Source organism: Poecilia reticulata, chromosome 6 (assembly GCF_904066995.2).
Source record: "Poecilia reticulata chromosome 6, P_reticulata-male-v2, whole genome shotgun sequence".
Classification (NCBI taxonomy): Eukaryota; Metazoa; Chordata; class Actinopteri; order Cyprinodontiformes; family Poeciliidae; genus Poecilia; species Poecilia reticulata.
The window spans coordinates 5496859-5520267 of NC_088835.1; the positions used below are offsets into that span (position 1 = coordinate 5496859).

A 23409-nucleotide genomic window follows, 5' to 3' on the forward strand; every position below is an offset into this window, starting at 1 on the left:
AAAGAACCAAGCGGTGCTTCCGAGCTTAATATTTACGGAAGTGGGCAGATCAGGAGAAGTCTGGTTTTGACGAACAGGAACATAAAATGATATTTTCTCCTCTACAGTTTAATTATAGCTCTTTAGTAATTAAGAAGCATTTTGTTGCTGCCGCAGGACGGATCTCAGCTGATAAAGCTGTTGAGACATGATGAATCTGTTTTTGTAGTTCTTTAAAATTCTGTCACGTTTTCGACCTCTGGGTTGCTTGAAAAACAATCCAGAAAACAACTGATATCAAGCTCTGAGTAGAAGGTGAGGTTTGCAGTCAGGTGTCGTTACTATGGGAAACGAACAGAGTGGAGATGCGGAACATAAACACTCCGATTACAGTACAGCTGGTAAGATCTCCTGGTTCACTTTATAAATTAGCCATTTTAAATAAAGTTCTTGTGCTACGGTATAAGTTCTGGTTTGCAGTTGCCTCATGGAGAAGATGAGCTAAGGTGGAGTTCATCTCTGACTCTTTGGTGTCGTTTCAGCGGTGCCATCCCCGGCCAGGCAGAAGGCAAAGATGGACGACATCGTGGTTGTGGCTCAGGGGACTCAGTCACTGAGAAATATCCACAACGACCCCGATGTGATCAAGCTCCAAGAGATCCCCACGTTCCAGCCGCTTCTGAAAGGTACGAGGCACCGCAACCACGATTTAAGAACGTAAGTACAGGTCCTTCTAAAAAAAAAAAAGCATATTGTGATAAAGGTCGTTATTTTCCATAATGTAATGATAAAAATTTAACTTTTATATATTTTGGATTCATTGCACACCAACTGAAATATTTCAGGTCTGATGATTTTGGCATACAGCTCATGAAAACCAAAAATTTTTATCTAAAAAAATGTGCATATCATGAAAAGGTTCTCTGAACGAGCAGTTAACCTCATCATCTGAATCAACAAAGTAACTCTAAACACTTGCAAAAGATTCCTGAGGCTTTTTAAAACTCCCAGCCTGGTTCTTTACTGAATGGGTCAGACTGCTGACCTGACTGCTGTCCAGAAGGCCATCATTGACACCCTCAAGCAAGAGGGTAAGACACAGAAAGACATTTCTGAACGAACAGGCTGTTCCCAGAGAGCTGTATCAAGGCACCTCAGTGGGAAGGAAAAAGTGTGGCAGAAAACGCTGCACAACGAGAAGAGGTGACCGGACCCTGAGGAAGATTGTGGAGAAGGGCCGATTCCAGACCTGGGGGACCTGTGGAAGCAGTGGACTGAGTCTGGAGTAGAAACATCCAGAGCCACCGTGCACAGGCGTGTGCAGGAAATGGGCTACAGGTGCCGTATTCCCCAGGTCAAAGGTCAAGCCACTTTTGAACCAGAAACAGCGGCAGAAGTGGGCTACAGAGAAGCAGCACTGGACTGTTGCTCAGTGGTCCAAAGTACTGATTTCGGATGAAAGCAAATTTTGCATGTCATTTGGAAATCAAGGTGCCAAAGTCTGGAGGAAGACTGGGGAGAAGGAAATGCCAAAAGGCCAGAAGTCCAGTGTCAAGTACCCACAGTCAGTGATGGTCTGGGGAGCCATGTCAGCTGCTGGTGTTGGTCCACTGTGTTTTATCAAGGACAGGGTCAATGCAGCAGCTATCAGGAGGTTTTGGAGCACTTCATGCTTCCATCTGCTGAAAAGCTTTATGGAGATGAAGATTTCATTTTTCAGCACAACCTGGAACCTGCTCAGTGCCAAAACCACTGATATTACTGACCATGGTATTACTGTGCTCAGTTGGCCAGCCATCTCTTCTGACCTGAACCCCATAGAGAATCTGTGGGATATTGTGAAGAGAAAGTTGAGAGACGCAAAACCCAAAACTCTGGTTGAGCTTAAGGCCATTGAAGCATCCTGGGCTCCATAACACCTCAGCAGAGCCACAGGCTGATTACCTCCATGCCTCATTGAAGGCTGCAAAAGGATTCCTGACCAAGTACTGAGGGCATAACTGAACATAATTATTTGAAGTTTGACTTTTTTGGTATTAAAACACTTTTCTTTTATTGGTCGGATGAAATATGCTAATTTTTTGAGATAGAAATTTTAGGTTTTCATGAGCTGTATGCCAAAATCATCAGTATTATAACAATAAAAGACCTGAAATATTTCAGTTGGTGTGCAATGAATCTAAAATATACGGAAGCGCATTGCTATCACGCAGGAAAAAAAAAATTCGAGCGCTATCACGTTATAACGTGATACGTATCTTGTTAAAACGTGATACATATCACGTTATAACGTGATACTATCTTGTTAAAACGTGATACGTATCTTGTTAAAACGTGATACGTATCTTGTTAAAACGTGATACGTATCTTGTTAAAACGTGATACGTATCTTGTTAAAACGTGATACGTATCTTGTTAAAACGTGATACGCATCTTGTTAAAACGTGATATGTATCTTGTTAAAACGTGATACGTATCTTGTTAAAACGTGATACGTATCTTGTTAAAACGTGATACGTATCTTGTTAAAACGTGATACTATCTTGTTAAAACGTGATACGTATCTTGTTAAAACGTGATAGTTATCTTGTTAAAACGTGATACGTATCTTGTTAAAACGTGATACGTATCTTGTTAAAACGTGATACGTATCTTGTTAAAACGTGATACGTATCTTGTTAAAACGTGATACGTATCTTGTTAAAACGTGATATGTATCTTGTTAAAACGTGATACGTATCTTGTTAAAACGTGATATGTATCTTGTTAAAACGTGATAGTTATCTTGTTAAAACGTGATAGTTATCTTGTTAAAACGTGATACGTATCTTGTATAAACGTGATAATTTTATGTCCAGGAAGTGGCGATATTATGCTAGGCTTTTACAGTGGCTAACATGAATTGGTCAGGTTTCCCTTCATGTTTGGTCTACACGGATATGGATGCTGCTCTGCACTGTGGTTAAAACCATTAATAGCTACTCTGAGCAGGATCCTACACAGAACGGGGCTGCACAGAAGGAAACGTCAGTTTGGTTCTCTAGCTGTGGCGGCGTTCCTGACTGTCTGGATCGAAGCTGAAGTTGGCTTCCGTTTGTAGCTTCTGATTCGGGAAATGGCTTAAGAGCGATTAGAACGGAGGCTCAGATGTATTTGCTGAACATTTTCTGTAAAACATTTTTATTGAACAGTACAATAGGTGCATAACGGCAACGGCTGTTCGTAACCAAGCAACCGAAATCAACAGAAGGCTAGATAGTGGCAAAAGACACAACCAGATCCTGTTAAGGATTCTCCAAAATAAAAGACTTCCTCTCAAGTTAAAATGCATCCCTGTAAGCCACAACAGCCAAACAGAAAGGCAGGTGCTCTAGGACAAAAAAAATGAAAGAAAACAGAAAGCTAAAATAATAGCAAATATTGTAAATGTGATAGTTCATTTATAATGCATTCCAGATACAAAAAGGTTTTTAAATCTCTCATGTTTGAAGTTTCACAATTCAGATAAAGGTTTCACAAATCACAAACTAGGTTTGAAATATTCTGCCATTGGCGTAGAATAATCTACTCCAGATTTGAAGTGTCGATGTATGTTTGTTTTTAAAGCATATCAGGTGATTTCTTAACACTTGCATGTTAAATCTAATTCCATGATTAGTTACTTATTTACAGGGCTGCACATTGGTGTAGTTGGTAGAGCTGATGCCTTGCAGCAAGAAGGTTCTGGGTTCGATTCCTGGCACGGGTCTTTCTGTATGGAGTTTGCATGTTCTCCCTGTGCACGCGTGGGTTTTCTCCGGGTACTCCGGTTTCCTCCCACAGTCCAAAAACATGACTGTCAGATTAAATGGCCTCTCCAAATTGTCCCTAGGTGTGTGTGTGTGTGTGTGTGTTGTTGTGTATCTCTTTGTTGCCCTGCGACAGACTGGCGACATGTCCAGGGTGTACCTCGTCTCTCGCCCAGAATGTCAGCTGGAGAAAGGCACCAACACCCCTCCCGAGCCCACTAACGTACAAGGGTGTAAAGAAAATGGACGGAGTTACTTAATTACAGTCATATGTTAAGTATAATTTAAATGCTTATTATTATTTACTGAATGTAACTTGATTGTACATAATTACAAAAAGGTGATGTGAAAAATAATTAAATTCAAAGCTTTATTTATGATTTATTTTGACAAAAGGGAAGAGAGAGGAAGTCTTTTATTTTGAAGAATGCTTAACAGGATCTAATTTTTTGTCTTTTGCCACTATCTAGCCTTCTGTTTATTTTGGTTGCTTGGTTACGAACAGCCGTTGCCGTTATGCACCTATTGTACTGTTCAATAAAAATGTTTTACAGAAAATGTTCAGCAAATACATCTGAGCCTCCGTTCTAATCGCTCTTAAGCCATTTCCCGAATCAGAAGCTACAAACGGAAGCCAACTTCAGCTTCGATCCAGACAGTCAGGAACGCCGCCACAGCTAGAGAACCAAACTGACGTTTCCTTCTGTGCAGCCCCGTTCTGTGTAGGATCCTGCTCAGAGTAGCTATTAATGGTTTTAACCACAGTGCAAAGCAGCATCCATATCCGTGTAGACCAAACATGAAGGGAAACCTGACCAATTCATGTTAGCCACTGTACTAGCCTAGCATAATACCGCCACTTCCTGGACATAGAATTATCACGTTTTAACAAGATACGTATCACGTTTTAACAAGATACGTATCACGTTTTAACAAGATAACTATCACGTTTTAACAAGATACATATCACGTTTTAACAAGATACGTATCACGTTTTAACAAGATAACTATCACGTTTTAACAAGATACGTATCACGTTTTAACAAGATAACTATCACGTTTTAACAAGATATGTATCACGTTTTAACAAGATACGTATCACGTTATAACGTGATAGCGCTCGAATTTTTTTTTTTCCTGCGTGATAGCAATGCGCTTCCGTAAAAATATATGAATATATGACAGTTTAATTTTTATCATTACATTATGGAAAATAATGAACTTTATCACAATACAATAATTTTTTTTGAAAAGGACCTGTATATGGCCCGTGAGTACAAGGCAGTGGAAGTAGAAAAAAACTTTTTTTTTCTTTTTTTTTTTTTTAAGATGGAAAATACATAGGTTTAAACATGAAGCACATCTTTTTTTTTTTATGATCACGTTTTGCAGTTTGTTGTTTTTTATTCGAGTACGTTTACTCAAAATCAGACCTGCATCCAAACAAATCTGCATTTTTATTTAGTCATAAAACAAACAAACACAACAAAGGTTTTCAGAGAATACTGACCCACATTCTACCTTTTTGCTAAGAATTTTGTCAAGTTTTATGACAAAAATAATAATAATCCTATGTTGTGGCCCTCAAAGACGTAATAATTTTAGTCCATATGATAAAAAGTTCGAACATCTCTGATCTAGAGCCAAGCAGTATCCATGCTTTGTGTATCTAATCTGGTGGAAGAACTAGTTAAGACTTAGAACAGAAAGGAACCAGAACATTCTATGCTTGTATGTATGCTTGTATGTATTTATAACCCGTGAATATTTTCACCAGAAAAATTAAATGAATTGAAAGTGGTTTTAAGTGCATAACTTTTGAGCAGGAAGTCAATGATCCAAGCATTGCTTTGCTCGTAAAAATCCAAAAGTGTCAGCTCACTTTAAGTGACATCCAGTTTGTTTGTGTAGCACTTTTCAGAATTCAAAATGCTTTACTCCATAAAAACATCATACAGACACTAATTATGAAACAAGCAATAAATAAATTTTGTCAAATGGAGGTCGTCAAAATAAAATACACATCGATGTTCCAGTCACTATGAATCAAAATCAATTCTAGACACGTAGGTTTTGTTTTTGCTTTTTGTCTTGATTTAAAGGAACTCAGTGTTTCGGTTGCTTTACAGTTTTATGGACGTTTGTTCCAGATTTGTGTTGCATAGAATCTGAATGCTGCTTTTCCAGGCTTGGTTCTGGTTCTGGGGATGCAGATCCAGAACCAGAACCTTTCAGACCTGACAGGTTCTGCAAGGCTGATGCAACAACAGCAGATTCTTGATAGATTTTGCTCTAGTAAGTTAGTTTTGTCTTATTTCAAGTGTACAAGACTGGAAACTAGATCACAAATACTTGGCAAGATGTTTTGTTTTTGCAGTGAAAATAAAAGCCAAAGCAAACAAATATCTTCAGGACTCATCTAGTCTACTTTTTGTAGGTTTAAATTATAAAAAATACATCTCAAACTTTTCATTTTGATTCTGATCCACTTGCTTTTCTTGGCTCCAGCATGCCTCAGCAGGTCTTTCGTTTTGTGTTTGTCTCTCCATAGGAGTGCTGAGCGGTCAGACGTCCCCAAGCACCGTCTGTCTGGAGAGGCTGGACCCGGCCCAGGTCCTGCAGCTTTGCATCCGATACCAAGACCACCTGCACCAGTGTGCTGAAGCCGTGGCTTTCGACCAGAACGCTCTGGTCAAGAGGATCAAAGAGGTTTGAATTTCACTGAGTCCAAACCAGAGAAGAGTTACCGTATGTACTGTCCCCCGGTACAAACTGTCTACCGTCTTTCTTTTTTTTCCCCCCCTTTCAGATGGACTTGTCTGTGGAAGCCTTGTTCAGCATAATGCAGGAGCGCCAGAAGCGCTACGCCAAGTACGCCGAGCAGATCCAGAAGGTCAACGAGATGTCCATGATCCTGCGGCGCATCCAGATGGGGATTGACCAGACGGTGCCGCTCATGGAGCGCCTCAACAACATGCTGCCGGAGAGCGAGCGGCTGGAGCCCTTCAGCATGAGGTCAGAGGGTGAACCTGCCTCCAAGTAGCCCAAGCCGGACCCAAACCCAGCCGCAGAACAGGTGGATGAACGTGGACCGCTTGGACTCTATTCTGGTGGAACTTATGGCATTAAGGAAGTAGCTCGTTTAGTCCTGCATGTTTTCCCAACACGAGGAAGGAGCAGGGAAAACTTTCACATCTTCCTCTTGGATACAAACTGTGTAAAAATCATGGAGACACTTGCCAAAAAAAAAAAAAAAGAAGGCTTTTTTGTTTTTTTCCGGATCACTCGTCTCACTTTACAAATCATGGCTGGAATCTGCCGTTTAGCTCCAGATCTGGTGTTTTGTCCTGAGCAAACCCTCTACTTGTGACAAACTGAGAATGTTCTAGACGGACACGACCCACAAGTCAAAGAGTCAATGTTTGCTTTGAGTTTTACTTGAATGGTTTGGTGTGAAGTATGTTGAAGTAATAGCAATGGATTAAACTAGTGCTTTTAAAAAATCCGGAGCTTATTGTTAAAAAAAAAAGACTGACGAAGCTCTCAGTCCGTGACGTGTTTTAGGATCTCGTAAAGAAATATCAACCTTATTATTGTTTTGCTGGCGAGTGACAGCTGAACAGTCCTGCCTTCCAACAGGAAGTGGGAATTAAACAACCATCTGCTCTTTCCTTCAGGAACCGATCAAATAAATTTCACTGCATCTGATTAAGAGTTGAACCTGAAGTCTTTGCCATGTTTAGAAGGATGTTGGCTCCAGTTCTGGTGTCCATATTGGTAGTTTTATGCATCAGCAGGTAAAAATTGACGCACGGCATGTATAATCCGTCCCGTGTGACGGAGCTCCATGTTGTTCCCCAAAAATAGCATCATAATTTTCAAATACTCGAGTATCGTTTATGTGCCTAAAAATCCTTAAATATTAACACAGCTAACCTGGTGGGGCCCTGTGAGAATGGTCACAAAATATGCATTCATTAAAAAAATCTTTTGACTCTTTTCACCTCCCCAAAAACAAATGTGTCCCTTGAAAAAAGCAGGTGGAGCAGCAGAAGAAGCTCCAGGCACTAATGACAGAGGAATGGGTCAAAAAGGTGAATTATACAAGTTGTGACTGTAAATATTGACTAGTCATATAAACCTGTTTTTTTAATAAAAACTTTTAAAGTGAATAAAATGTCTTAAGTTATTTCTCCTCATGCAAGAGCTATAAGTTAAATGGCAAAAAAGGTTACATCCAGCAACACACACTGGGTTGGTTTGTTGTTTTTTTCACTAGGTGGCGCCAAATATGCATTTTTTTTTCTTTATTTCACAAATTCAGTCATTAAGTGAAACACATCATATAAATTAATTAGACACAAATTGATGCTTTCAGGCCTTTTCTTTTTATTTTCTGTCTAAATTAAAACAGATCCAAGATCAGATTATTACATTAGAAACAATAAAAAACCATGTTTAATACAGAAGTATGAGCTTATTTAAAAGTATGTTTTATACCTGACTAAATGTTATTTTAGAAAGAAAACTTTTAATCCAAACCCCGCCGCCTTTAAAAAAAAACAGCCACATGGTTTATGCATGTTCTATTTTTTTTATGGATGATAAAAATAAAATCCTGACCAGACACCAGGATGCCAGCTGGTATTTATCATCACATTTTTTCAATGTCTATATATGTTCAACCTTGAATTCCTCAAGTGGCATAGTTTGAGTTTAACCTAGCTCAACTTCTATAAAGAAACAACTATATATATATATATATATATATATATATATATATATATATATGTTGCAGTATGTAACTTTTATTTTAAAAAATATAAATTTTACATATTTGTTAAAACTGCCACCATGTGGTGACAGCATAATGAGACAGATAATCTGTGAACAGATCGATCTCCTCCACCTCCTCACTGACCTGCTGCTGCCATCTGAAGAAATGCACCAACCAATCAGAGCCAGGAGGAGGGGCTTAGAGTTATCAATCATCCTCATGTGTGCTGCTAAATATTCTAGTGGTGGAAAATCAAATTACTGTTACAGGAAAACTGTTTATTCGCCATCGTCAGTGGTCATGCTAACTAACCTTAGCATTCAGGGCAGGATATGCTATCTGGAAGAAACTGTAGCCTAGCAGATCACAAGGAAGGGAAGAGAGAATGAGTAGCATACATGAAGTGATTGACAGCATTAAGACTGTACAGTAACTTTGATTGGTTGACAGATTATCTATCTTACACTGTACTGTCACAATATATTAACAAATTTAACAAATATGTAAAACAAAAAAAAAACATTTTTCATAAAGTTACACACTGCAACTTTAAGGGGAAATGAGCAGATTTTTCAGAGGTAGAAGACGTATTGCCAAAAAACATTGTTAGAATGAAGAAATAATCAACCAAACACAAATTTCTGTTCTTTTCTATGTTTATATAAGCAAACACACACACACGCACACACACACGCACACACACACACACACACACACACACCCCTTACTCATCCTTGAACCTCAAGAGAACTTTTCTAATTCCCTTAAAACGGGATGAACCGTGATTATTGATTATGTGTTTAATCTCTCCCACTATTAAAATCAATATAAAAGCTTTTTGGTGCTGTCCAGACAAACGAGGATGCTTTAGAGTCAACTCCCCCCCACAAATTACATCCGCCTCTGCAAGAAAACCCTTCGTAGTATCTGTGCCAGATCAGTCATTTTCATCTACTTGATGTATAAACCCTGAAAAGGCTTTACGCCGGATTTAACCGTCTTTCTTGAATTCGAAGACGTATTTACTTCCGTTTGAGTCGGTATGATTAAATGTTTGCTGAATTTTAATCAGGGTACAACGTCCTGATAACCATCCTAATTGTCCCCTTCTTTCACATTGCGCCGCAGCATTAGTCCACTTCGTTGACATGTGGGGCATAAAACAGAGACTAACCTTCACTGGAACTTTAACTAGAACTCTTTTTGATATGTTATCGCCTTTCATGTGTAAATGAAAACGGGTGGAAATGCCTTAAACAGCCTGTGGAGGGGTGGGCGGCGTGAACATCGCCCCTGAAGTGAAAACTGTGGCAGCGCTCGGTGGCGACCAGGTGTAAAAGTTTCTCTGAATCTTATGTAATGAGGAGTTCCTCCTGACGCTCAGAGCTGGATATTAACACTGCCAGATGATTCAATATAATCTGCAGCCAGGAAATTCATTCTCTGAAATGAAAGAGAAATCCAATTTCCCCCTGTATACTTCTCATTTGAATATAAATCCAAAGCCTGGTTTGCTGCCTCCCTCCTTCCTGGCGCAAGGCTTCAAATTAAAAACATGAAAATATGTCAGCGCTTCCGTTGGTTGAGCTGCAACACTGCTTCTGTCTCTTAGTTTCCCCCCTGCTTGTTACTGGATTGTGTGTTGTTGTTTTTTTTTTATCTGTGCAAATTGGTTTAATTAGATAATTAAAACACTGAAAAAAAAAGAGCTTAACCTCAGTTTGGCACCAGTAAGCCGTACTGTGGAATTCCTCACTCTTGTGAAGAATCACTAAGAGGTTGATTCAAATTTCCTTACTTCTTTTTTTCTGTGATTTATTTTGAGTTTATCAAACTGTTTGATGCGTTTTCTGTTATGTGACACAAGTGCATTTTAAGAAACTGCACCAAATTAAAAATATAAGCATTTTTTAAAAGAATATTACCGTTTTCTACAAGATGTAGACAGATTTTACAATTTCTAAACAAGAAATGAAGGGAAAATGTATTAATTGAAACATGAAATCTGGTTTACCCAACTGTACTTTTGAGAGAAAAAACAGAAATTTAAAATAAAGATGGAATGTGCCGTTTGAAACGTAGGACATAAAAGAAAAAGTCATACTTATTTTGTTTAACATCCTCCATCTTTGCTTCGGATTTGTTTCAAAATTTAAGATTCTAAAAGAAAAAAGTCCAGCTTTCCAAAAGGACTTTGCTTCTGTTTTTGCAAACTACACAACTTTAAAAGTTTATATCACACATCCGGCTACCCTCTTAATTTTTCAGACTGAAAACAGAACTAAATTTCAGGTGGGGGAATCCAAAAGTTGTCCTTCTGAAATAACATCGAGTGCAAAATAAGATCTGGTGAAAAATGAAATTGCGAGCATCCTGAAAAAACCCATTCCGACTGCGGCTGGAACCTTTGTACTTACACGTTTCTGGTACACTTGAAAATCTGACGCACAATTGACATCCGCACCCAACAACGACGGATGACGAAGCTGCTTCTCTGGGCCCTGCAGGGCGTTAACATTTGCTCCAAAAGACGATTTGATAAGATGCTGGAAGAGACTACTGTTGTGTTCATGTTGTGTTTGTGCATCACTGAAGCTTTTCAAGCCTAATATAGCATCTCAATGCTAAACATGCAGCAGAACAAACATCCCTATTGCTAATGTTAGCATCAACAGAAGTATTTTTTTCAGAGTTACATAAATGACCAGTAGAGTAGCACTTTACACCAATCTGATAGACGTAACAGATTAAGTATCTTTGTTGTTGAGCTCTTATGTCTATTTATTAGAGAACTTAGCAGCAAAAAGGAGGTTTGTGACAATTAAGATAGTAAGTAAGTAAGTAAGTAAGTAAGTAAGCTTTATTTCTATAGCACTTTTCACAGACCAGGATCACAAAGTGCTGCACAAAGTATAAAAAATAAAACAAATTAAAAACAACATACAAACAATAAAACACAGTAGTACACTAAAAAGCAAGATTAAAAAAGTGGGTCTTAAGTTGTTTCCTGAAAGTGTCTATGCAATGTAGAGATCGAATGGTGCAAGGTAGCTCATTCCATAGTCGAGGCGCCACAGCTTTAAAAGATCTGTCTCCACGAGTCTTAAAAAAGGTCCGAGGAACCGTCAACAAGTTCAAATTCGACGACCTGAGGCTCCTAGTTGAAACATAAGGCTGTATGAGGTTCTTAATGTAGTCTGGCGTCTGTCCATGAAGAGCTCTAAAAGTCAGTACCAGGATTTTATAGTGCATCCTGTAAGATACAGGCAGCCAGTGCAAGCTTTTGAGGATGGGAGTAATATGTTCCCTCCTGTGGGTGCAGGTGAGCAGGCGTGCAGCAGAGTTTTGTACTACCTGCAGACGCATTAACTCCCTCTTATTAAGACATGTAAACAGACTGTTACAATAATCCAGTCTAGATGAGACAAATGCATGAATAATCATCTCAAGCTCACCATAAGTTACCATTTCACGAAGTTTTGAAATGTTCCGAATTTGGAAAAAACAATTCCTAACAAGTTGAGTCACGTGCCGCTCCATCGACATTGCTCCATCCATGAAGACACCCAAGTTGCGCAGGTTGCTCTTAACTGTGCAGCTCAAGTTTCCAAGGTGCTGCTTAATTCCAGGCACAGCACTGTCAGGAGCAACAATCAAGGTCTCAGTCTTATTGGAGTTCAATAATAGGCTGTTTTCAGTGAACCATTTTGTCACTTCGGCCAAGCAACTAGTGAGAGCGCAAAGTTTATGCGGCTCACTAGGCTTGAAAGAGCAGTACAATTGAAGATCATCGGCATAGAGATGATAGGACACCTCACTAAACTTCTGAATGACCCTGCTTAAAGGAAGTAGGTACAGCAGGAACAAAACAGGTCCCAAGACCGATCCCTGCGGCACACCCCACAAAAGCCCTGCAGAATCAGACACTACATTTCCCACTGACACACTAAAAGTTCTACCAAGCAGGTAAGAGGTGAACCATTTCAAAACACAACCCGACATTCCAACCAAATGTTGGAGCCTATTTATCAGGATGCCATGGTCCACTGTGTCAAACGCCGATGACAGATCCAATAAAACCAGCACAGAACATTTACCGGTGTCCGCTGCTATCATAATATCACTAAACACCTTCAACAGGGCTGTTTCAGTAGAGTGAAACTCACGATACCCTGATTGAAAAGTGTCATAAATGTTATTTGCCTGCAAAAATGATCTAAGTTGGATGCAGACCACCTTTTCCAGGACTTTGGCCAAGAAAGGGATCTTGGATATTGGCCGGAAATTCTTGAGTTCAAAAGAGTCCAGTCCCGGTTTCTTTAACTGTGGCTCCACAATGGCATGTTTAAAAAGACGGGGAAACACACCGCTAAGCAAAGACATGTTAAACATTTCTGTAATATAGGGCCCAATGGAATCAAAAACCCTCATAAACAGTTTAAAAGGGAGAACATCTAAAGTACCAGAAGACGGTTTCATTTTTTTGATGATGGTTAAGATGTCTTCCACAGTGACGGGCTCAAATGAGGTCCAGCTCTGAGTGGGAGGTTCAAAATGCTGTAAACTATGGCAAGGCGGCAAGCTGTCCTTTATTACTTTGACCTTATCAATAAAGAAATCCAGGAACTCATCACAGCTAATTGTTGAATTATAAAGATTTACAGCAACAGGTGACACAAGAGAGCTGATAGTATCGAAGAGCACTTTAGGATTTCTTTTATTTGAGGCAATTAGACATTTAAAATAACTTGCTCTGGCCTCCTCAATCCTCCTATTTAGGAACAATATTAAGTCCTTTAAATGCAGCCTGTGGACCTCCAATTTAGTAGATTTCCATAAGCGCTCAGTCTGGCGGCATGTTCTCCTCAGAGACCTAATTTCATCATTTATCCATGGGCAGAGACTTTTCTGTAGTGCCTTCCTAGCCTTAACTGGCGCTACTTGATCCAAAATATCAGCACATTGGCTATTAAAAGCGTTCACAAAACAGTCAGTTTCAGTGAGATTATTAAGAAGTAAAGGATCAAACTTATCACAGAAAAGCATGGCTGTCGCCTCCGTGATGATTCTCCTCTTTACCTCAGTAAATACAGGCCGAGGTTCAGACGGCACCATCAAGTCAAAGAAAACACAGTAATGGTCACTCAGAAACACATCCTCCACACACACATTGGTAATTTGCAAACCCAATGCAAATACCAGGTCTAACGTATGACCCCTGTTGTGTGTGGGACCTGAGACATACTGTGTAAAGTTAAGCGACTCTGTCAGCGATATAAGGTCTCTTGCTGGAATAGAAGTAACATCATCAATCTGCAAATTAAAATCACCCACAATCAAGACCTTTCCCAATCTAATAATAGAAGATAAAAAGTCAGTAAAATCCTGAAGAAAAGTCCCAGCAAAGCCAGGAGGGCGATATATCAAAATAGTATAAAATGTATCTGAGGAACCAACTTCCATCATAAGGATTTCAAAAGAGGTGATGTGGCTTGTTTCTGACAGTCTGCATGTGGACCGGTCACGGTGCACAGCAGCCAGTCCACCTCCACGGCGTCCTGAGCGAGGCTTACCTACTGCCAAGTAACCAGCAGATGTAACCAGATGTGAACGAATGCTCCAATTAACTTGATAAAATTTTTTTAGTTGAGTCACATGGCTAGCATTTTTGAATTCTGTCCCATTGCATTTGATTCTACACATGCACCTTCTTACCTACACCCCCTTTCAGGTCAAAGCGATCCGGCCTGGAGCTGTGAATACTGTAGAGAGCAGCTGGAGGGAAGGTTAGATGATTGCCTGTATCGACTGTATTGACTTTCATCCTGTAAAATGACCGAGCACAGCTTTTTATTCGACAGCCAGCCACCTCCAGTGACAGATACCTGATGGAGCTTCACCCCTCATGTTTTTTTTATTCTCCGTCTTCTTATTCTTCTTCTCCTGCTCTGGAGAAGCGAATCTCTCGTCAAACCAAATATAACTTGGAACATCTGATAAAGCGCTTCGTTGCCTCGTTGCACACAGCGTTTGCTCTGAAGGCCTCACAAAGTGACGAGTCCTTACACCGGAAGGCCGTCGCTCCAGACGTTACCAGAGAGATGACTGCATGTGTCAACAAAGACGTGGAACTAACGCGCTGCCCCACTGTCTGGTTTCCATGACAATCGGGGTACAATGCCACAACAATAATTTAAAATCTGAGCTTTGAAGGGGAGCGGTGGAGTGTTTCCCCTTCAGTTATCATCATCACACCTTAAAGTTCAGAATAGAGGATGATCGTACCTCAAGATGGACATATTCCCAGATAACCAGCACATCATCAGCAGTTCAATCAGCCACTGGATTGAGAAAAAAAAAAAGCAAGTTCAGCTCTCCATTGGACCAGTCAAGCTTCAACAACGGCAGTAATAGAGGATGAAGCCGACCGTCGGGGAACTTGCTGGGCCTCCGATGTGTGACGGTGTGAGACTCAGATGGTGATTCAGTGCCACAGAGGCAGCTGCCATGAAATCCGACTGACATCATGTCTCATCTGAGACGCCCTGTGGCCAAACAAACAGCGGCTCATTAAAGGCTCCGTTTGGACCAAACGGAGAGCGAAGTGACATTGACTTGTAATACGGTGAAGCGAGGTGGTGTGTGTGTGTGTGTGTGGTAATAAACCTACACAGTTTTCTTTAGCCTCCATACTCATGGCCTCTTACCAGTGGTACTTGAACTTCAGGTGCGCTGTCTCCTGAGTTAGCTGAGAGATGGAGCTGCAGCTGACAGGCAGCAACGTGATCCGTGTGTTTAGGTGTGAGACTCATGAGCAAAACGCGTGACGTTCTAGTCAACCCACCCACGGCTGTGGAAGACTTCGTCGTTTTTTGTTGTTTTTATTTTACAAAAGGAAGGAGCAGAGGATTGTGCAAATGTGACATCATTGTTTCTGTTCTGAAAAGTCTTTGAAAATGTAAAGGTTCAAGGCAGGTAGTTACCTGAAAGTGTGATTACAGAAAAAAGATGTCTGAGTCAGTGCTGAATATGGAGAGTCTTCTTTTGTGAAGACAGACAGACCAAACAAAAACGTCCCCAGAACGTGCACATCAAACGTTCCTCTTCATTAAAACATACTTTAGTTTATTTTGAACATAAACGCCTGGGGGCTTAAGTAAGACTTAAAGGGGCAGTACTACTTAAAGTCTACTTTGTTGGAACTGCTTGAATCACCCCGGCAACCATTCAGCTGTTCAAAACGCTCAGTGGGACCTAACATCACCTTCAGGGACGCAGCTATGCCTCACAGAGGAGCTCCTTCCCTGTGGCTCCCCCACTCAGCTCCTTCAGACTAGCCAGCAGCAATTAGCAAACACATATTGGAACTGCTCATTATAGGAGCTACTTCTCAGTGCAAGGCTGGTAGAAACATTGTTAAAGAGTTAATGGAGGAGCCATGTTGTGATGACTTCCTGAATGCAGAGTTTCAGAAAGAGCAGGAGTTTCTTAAAGAGACAGATGCCTAATTTCAAGACATTAAGTTACAAAGTCAAATTTATTTTGTCATATTTGATACATACAGAATTTGTATTGCAACTGAAGGTGAAATTGTCACTTTGTTGTGCTATAAAATTATTCTATGTGGCTGGAAAACACATTATACTGCCCCTTTAATATATTTTTAGCCTGTTTTACCATATTTGATAGGCTGTATGAACTCAGTACAGGGTGTCTATAACTTCAGAGCACCGTCTTTAACTGGACAGTCACACCTCTTAGAAAACTGCTTCATTCGTTTAACTGCAGCTCTTTGAAATGTTAAAAATGATATGATTTTTTGTGTACGCTATCTGCTTTGTGAGTCATATTTCACTTGCTTTTTTTGTCGTTCAACGCGATTGACAGTCATCAGCTTCGTTTTAACCACAACGCAGCCCCTGACTGCGTGCTAAAAAGACACCCGCCTCTGCGTGTGCTGAGAGAGAAGGAGGATTTTATGAAGACTTAACATTTCATCCATTATTCATGGAGAAGTGGAGGAGACCCAGTGAGACGGCAGCCACTTCTATCACCGCTCTGTTATGTTTGACTCGTTCAGATGAGTGAGTCAAACGAACCGCTGGGAATTCCTCCCTCTCTCTGAGCCAAAAAAAAAAACACACTGCCGCAGGACATTTTCTTTCTGTTGTTTTGGCTTCCAGGCGTCCAACCCTTGGTAACAAATGTGGCTTCGTGCTCCTAATGAAATGTTATTTTTCTTGGAAGATCTTATTAAAAACAGGAAGTGGGCAGAGCATCAGGCCTCAATATTGTCCATCTATAAACATATGATTTACAGATTTAATGTTGCTGCGTTGTTGCAAATGTGCGCGAAACTTTGTCAATAATAACGTTGGGGGGGGGAAGCAATTTTCCAATTGCAGCATTTCCGTTAAAAAAGAAATCCAGCTAAAGTCACGTGTGAATTGGTGTGTTCTTACTTTTAAATAAGTCCTTCAAAAATATGCCTTCCCATCATTCTCCAACTACTTCCTGTCTTCTTCTTCTTCGTGGTTAGCGCCACTAGCAACATCCGGTTGTAGATCATGTGACTCATGTGATGCGAAAAAAGTTTTCAATTACGACATACTCTAATTTCGATAAGGCCCAAAAACTACCTTATCCTAGAACAAACCTTTTAATAGGGAAACTAGTGTCTCTATTTTCAAAATTGCCGTGTTCCCATTAAGCTAATTTATTGTCAAAATGTCAATTCCCGCAGTTATCTGGTCAATGGAAACGCAGCTTGTGTTCTCTATGTACGGAGCTCTGCAGCATGCGCCTTACTGAGGCTCCTCTGAAAAGGAAACGCGTGTACCGCTTCATTTTGAACAATAACAAGTAGGAGGAATCTATTATTTGCCGTCATTCATATGCAAAGCTACCCTCTACAGGAACATCCTCCTCTTCAGTCTGCACTCAGTGGTTTGCTGCTGCTTTGTCAGTCGTGTGTCGGTGTGTGCTCGAGTTTAAGGGGGAAAAACATCATCCTATATCAATTATGTCGAGTGGCCTCTTCAGGCTGATTAGCACATAAGAGGCCGAGCCAAGCGCTTTGTTCTGGAAGCATACGGGGACGGCGACGGGTCAGTGTGTGTGTGTGTCGGCGGAAAGGCTGTGGAGGACCATCGAGGTTTGATCAGAACCAAGCTCATTGGCTCGGAGTGAAACGTCCTCTGTGTTTGGCCGTTCTCCCAAAAACAGACAAGTAGCCAATTTGTTTGGAATAATTGCTGTTATTTTGTCCCCAGAAGCAGCAGGTTGCCTGGTGCTCGGCTCTGTTGCCTTACAGCCACAAGGTTCACATTCCGGTCTTTTTCATAGTTTTGTTCTTTCAGCATACTACAGCGTCCTCCACAGTCCATCTCCGTTACGTTAATTGGTTATTCTAAGTTGCACTTATGTGGGAGTGGCTGTGCGTGGTTGTGTTGACCATGTGTCGCCCTGGTGCCTCTTACCCCCGCTCAAAAACCACAAGGCAAACTCAACGGTCATCTCTGAGCCATACTTTTGCCATCGGCAGAAATATTTAGGGATGTGCAAAGGTAGACATATTCTTTTCCTCAAGATAAGATAGTTACCTAGTAGTTTTCTCGAGATAACGAGTCAACCGGTGTGTGTGTTAAACGTTACTCTGTCATAGTGTATGCCACAACAGTGGGACAGGATGAGGTAACAAGTTCACTTCCGGGTAGTTTTCGCAAGATAACGAGTTAAGTTTCCCCCGATGGTTTTCCCAAGATCACAAGTTAACATCCCAAAGGTTTTCTTGAGATAACAAGTTGATTGGTGTGGGATTATCCTGATTCCGTCCTTGTATTGCATGCCACAGTAGCAGGAGACGACTTATAAGTGTACGTCATGTATGTGTGACCTTTTCAATCGGAAAAAAGTATAAGATAATCATCTCGTTATCTAAAGAAAACAAGTAGTGTCTTCTCGTGATAATGGAAGAAATGATCTCATTATCTTGAGAAATCATCATCTGAGACGGCGCTCAGAGCAGCTTTGTTCTGTAGCGGCTGGGAGGGACAGAAGCTGGACGAGTCACTGAAATTATTTTACTGTTGTAGACAAAAAAAAAAAGATAGTAAAGCATCATTGTAGAAGCAGTTATTCACTAGTGAACCAACACTAACCTGCTTGAAGCAAATGAAAAAGGATAAATGCAAAAGCAACATGAGAAATGATCTTAAGTTCAGTCCGTTACATCAATCCTGATTCAAAAATGGTTTACTTTGAACCGCAGTGTTAAAGTCTGTTAGTGTAAAATAATTATTTAACTTAACTATTCATCTGATTATAAGAAATAATTTCACCTGTAACATCAGACCTTTTGTGTTGATTTGGGGGGTTTTGCATCAAACCATTACAACATGTGAAAACAGCACAAAAGTAGGTTTTACTCTAACATCACTTTTTCAGGATGACTCTTAGTTCTCCATTACTCTCCACTGTTACATTCATGCTTTGTACTGAACTTGATTTAATCCCACTTGAAATCCGTCTGTCAAACTGCGGTTGCCACAACGTACATCTTGTAGTCATGTACCATTACATGATCCATACATGTTGTAACTGGTCTTATTATAGCCGCATATGTAGTTTGTTGTGGTTTCTCAGCTTTGTTTTCTCTCTTTCTGCAGGTTTAGAGGCAGACTTCTAGGGTGTTGACTTGTGTTCTCTTCTCTCTACTCTGATCTCCTCTCCTTTTAAACCTGATCCCTTTCTACCGGTCTGTCGTCTCTGTGTCCATTAAAGTTGAAATAAATCCCTCTAAAATTCTAATAAAGTATTCTATATTTTTCTGTAGAATCTACTACACACACACATGAAGTCTGCGTGAGGGTTTACCATTGACCTTAAGATGGTTCTTTTGCAGCACGCTGTTAAACCCATTACTGAACAATACGTCTAATTTTCTTCTCTTCTAACCAGAAGATGAGCGACTGCTCGTTCGCACGGGGACCTCCTGCCAACCTTAGAATTATCTCTTCTGAAATATTCAGACGTTGCCTCAGTGGGAAAAGAACAGCAAGGCTGCAGGATTCATGCGGCTAATTGGCTTGCAGAATTTCCTCTGAATGCCTACTGTTACTGCGTTCACCTTTTGCACACACACACAAGGCTGACATTAATGGATACCCTTCAAGTCTTTCAGGCCTGTAATCATCCTCCAGTCTTTCACAATCTGCAGGAATCAGAGTTTTATAGTTGGGAAGGATTGTATGCAAGCATCTATCACTGCAGATGAAAGTACCTGGGAGATAACTGCAGGTTGAAATGATAATGGCGGTACAGCGTAGCCCTCTGTGGGTAAGATTGAAATGGTAAAGATATTCATGAATATGTTCTCTTTGTATTTTATTAGAATTCATTTCCAGAAGTGGAAAAGCTTTACTTGCTGTTAAAAGCGCCATCAGTGGCAGACAGAAAACTTACAACTTCATGCAGAAAATGATGCACCATTAGAACTGAGGACAAAAGGCTTTAGTTTAATGCAACATGTTGCTGAAATCAGTTCAGTCAGATTTATTATTCAGATGTGTGACCCTTATTTGTTTAGAAACCTGTCTTCTACATAAGTATGGGTTGCATTAATTTGAAATTACAATTGTAGAACTTTTAAAGAGATATAACTAATAAGCAGTTCCTTTTAAGCATCAAAAGTGGTGATGCATTGTCTACACAGACGTAATGGCCTAAAGTTCAACACCAACACGGTTGTGTTTTGCAGCTTCAGTTACTTTTCACATACTTGTTAGATTACTGTTCAAAGGCCATCAGATCTATTTTTACATCACAAAGAATCACAAAGTTGCTCTGAACAAAACGATCAGCTTATTCCTTTTTATTGTTAAGGGCAGCTGAAGCAAACCTACACTGGGACCAGGTTTTGGAGTAAATATTTTCCAAATGCTTGTTATTTTCAGCAAGCATTTGGAAATGAAAGCTTCAGGTCAGTTTTGGTCAGTCTGACATTTTTTTTATACTGACAATCCTGAGCATCAATTCAGTGTCTTCAGTCAGGCTCCAAAGGTTTAGTGTAATACTGACTGCTACAGGAGATACTTCTTCCTCTAGCCTTATGTACAGCAGCTCTGAAAAAAAACTAAATGTGTGGTGAAACATGTTATTTCATTTGGGAATTATAAAGTACTTTGGAATTTTCTATAAAATTTAATGATCTGCCTCTGAGCCCATTCAGAAGCCGTTTGGGTTTTTGTTAGGAAAAACAGTACAGTTGACCAAATGGGCTGGACAATGTAACTGAATCATTAAGTGTTTCTCAGATAACTGGAGACAACTTTCCTCTAAAAGGTTTCACTCCACTCAATTTTAAAGCAGTCGAGTCAGAGTTGCCAAAACTTTGGTAGATTTAAGACCAAAAGGCTCAAGTATAACATTTTAGGGCAATCACTGCCCAACAGTAAAACATTGGACTGTGTTTAGTGACAGGCAAGCTCAGAGTTGATTGAACAGTAGGAGCCATCTGTTAAAAACACTGAAGATTTGAGTAGAAACTCCCATTGGTAGTGTGATGTTTAGAGCAGGTTTTGTCTATACCTTGATCTAGTAAGAAAACTGTTATAGAAGGCATCCAAATTTTATGCAATTCAGACTTTGAGCAAAAACATCATTAGGCATTTTCCTCAGCACTGCCATAGGAAACTTTTCCTGGCTTAAAGTCAGTCTTAAGGGGAAAAAAAATAACTCAAATTAAAGCCCATTAGACTACGCAATATTTTGAGTCATTTGAAATTTGATGAGCAATTTACCTTGAGAGCCTGCAGGTGAAGGATGTAAACATAAATGACCGGATAGCTGTGCTGCTACACAGACCTACAGAACTTTGGAAGAGTGACACTCGGCAATGGAAGTGAATACGAGAAAAATTTGAATCTTATTTTAATCAGAATGGGAGGAGGCGTCGCTTGACACGTCACAGGGAAATAATCCACTCTTGGCCGTTCCCAGTTGCACTAAACATGATGAGCAAGCGTCAGACGGCAGCACCAGAAATATCGTTTCAGTTTACCATACCCTGAAATTTACTGTTCAAGTCCTGCATGAACTATGATGTAGGATTACCACCACCACTCAAGTGTTTGGTTTAAATTAGTTACCCACCTTTTCCACCCTGTGGTAAAACTGAATCTAGCAACTTCAGAAAGGCAGTTGGGCTCTTCATAGAAATCTCACTTTGAGACATCACCGCCAGAGAAAGTTGTTAGCAATAGTTAATGAATCCATCCCAACCAGACCTTTATACTCACCGATGTTCATCCCTTGACCCTCTTCTCCAGAAGCAATTGGTAAACATAACCGTTTTAGCAATATAGTGTCATTTCAGTTGCATGAAGTAGCACAACAATCTTAGTGGATCAATTCAAGGTTTTAGACTCAAATATAGTTATACAACAAGCTGCAAAATATTAACCTTTTGAAAAGGGATTCACATACCTTTGTCGAGCCACATAAATGCCACCACACAAAAAAGAAGAACCTGAACACCTCCCATGGTTCCTGCCACAAGTTGCAGGTGTTGCCACCATGTGAGGCATATAAAGCTCCATCCTGGTGGCACAGCTGTAGCTCATTAACTTTCATCGGCTCTCTCTTCAGAAAAGTCACCCAGGGCTCAATGAGACTCACAACATTTTCAGTAGTGATGCCAGTGAAGGAAAATATCAAATGAATGTAAATAAAAATTCGTAGTAAGAATTTAGTTGAATTATTGAGTTAATTTCACAGCATTAGTTTTTTTTCTGATTATTTCCTGTCCGCCCTCCAGGTCAGCAGGTGGAAGTAATACACACTCATAGCTGACCTGCCAACCTCCATAAGATATAACAAGAAGACCAGAGTCTCAGTTGTTTCTGTGACTTCTTAAATTTCAGTTTTGATATACATTTTGCTATTGTGTAGCATCTGTGATATAAAAAAAAATGCATAAAAACAAATCCACTGTCAACTTGGTGAATTAATTCTATCTCTTTCCATGTCTCAAGATGCCATCTTTGCCAGGTATTTTTTTGTGAAACAGATTTCAGATCTATCATGGTTAAAATAATAAAATGTATAAATTCATGTTGTAAAATAAAAATAAAGTTTGAAGTAGAGAGCCTCTCTCGTTAGCACAAAACTAAGTCCAAACAGTCTCCTCTGGAAATCCAATCTGCATTCCTGTTAAAACAGAAAGCAATAAAAAAAAATGTCTGAATATTGATAGAAACTTAAATGTCAGGAGCAACTTCATACTAGTCAGAATGTTTTTTTTGTTTTGTTTTATTTGCAATAACACTTTCTTCCACAGTTTTCCTTTGCGAGCACCAGCAGACTTAGTGTCAGCAGACTACATGAACTACTGCAAATATTACGCTTGAGGTAGAAGAGACAGATGGGTGGGAATTAATTTCTGGGAATAACTAATAGAAAACAGATTTTGCAGTAAACCCTCCTCCTGAGGTGATACTTTGGAGCGATCCCTCAAGCTGTGCGTATCTGTGGTGACATGGGAACTGAAAACTGCCTTTTAAACAGGAAGAAACCTCCTGCAGTGTAAGAGTCTCAGTGTAAGTAGCCATCTGCCAAGACTGACTCCATAAACTAAAATTTCCTCTTCGCTTTCGGGTAATGTCCAAAGAGACACACATAAAGTATTATAAATACAGTTCATGTATTTCCCACACAAATTTTTTTTTTTTCGTTAAAGTGTTAAGACAGACGGCTTTGATGCAGTGCCTCTTTAAGGCTGCCTGTCCAGACTCCAGAGAGAGAAAGAGATGGTGGCGATGGAGGAGGATACAGGGAGCCAATCAGAGGCAGTAGATGCAGACACAC

General features: G+C 40.1%; 1 protein-coding gene across 2 annotated transcripts; it reads left to right on the forward strand.

Annotated features, from left to right (window-relative positions):
* The first annotated feature begins 2 nt into the window (after positions 1 to 2).
* On the forward strand, positions 3 to 7944 carry borcs5 (BLOC-1 related complex subunit 5). Of its 2 annotated transcripts, none has more exons than XM_081607704.1 (4): positions 3 to 380; positions 460 to 665; positions 6319 to 6476; positions 6577 to 7944. In XM_081607704.1, exons 2-4 carry the CDS (start codon positions 554 to 556, stop codon positions 6808 to 6810), a joined length of 504 nt encoding a protein of 167 aa, XP_081463830.1. In that variant the 5' UTR covers positions 3 to 380; positions 460 to 553; the 3' UTR covers positions 6811 to 7944. The 2 variants fall into 2 exon arrangements, with proteins under 2 accessions (XP_081463830.1, XP_081463829.1); XM_081607703.1 differs by having other exon boundaries at positions 6 to 380; positions 522 to 665.
* The last annotated feature ends 15465 nt before the right edge of the window (positions 7945 to 23409 follow it).

Excerpts from the sequence above, each read along its gene's own strand:
- borcs5 (XM_081607703.1), top strand. The coding sequence starts at position 323 with ATGGGAAACGAACAGAGTGGAGATGCGGAACATAAACACTCCGATTAC. Across the intron at positions 666-6,318 it reads GTTCCAGCCGCTTCTGAAAG|GAGTGCTGAGCGGTCAGACG; the intron begins GTACGAGGCACC and ends GTCTCTCCATAG. Across the intron at positions 6,477-6,576 it reads TGGTCAAGAGGATCAAAGAG|ATGGACTTGTCTGTGGAAGC; the intron begins GTTTGAATTTCA and ends CCCCCCTTTCAG.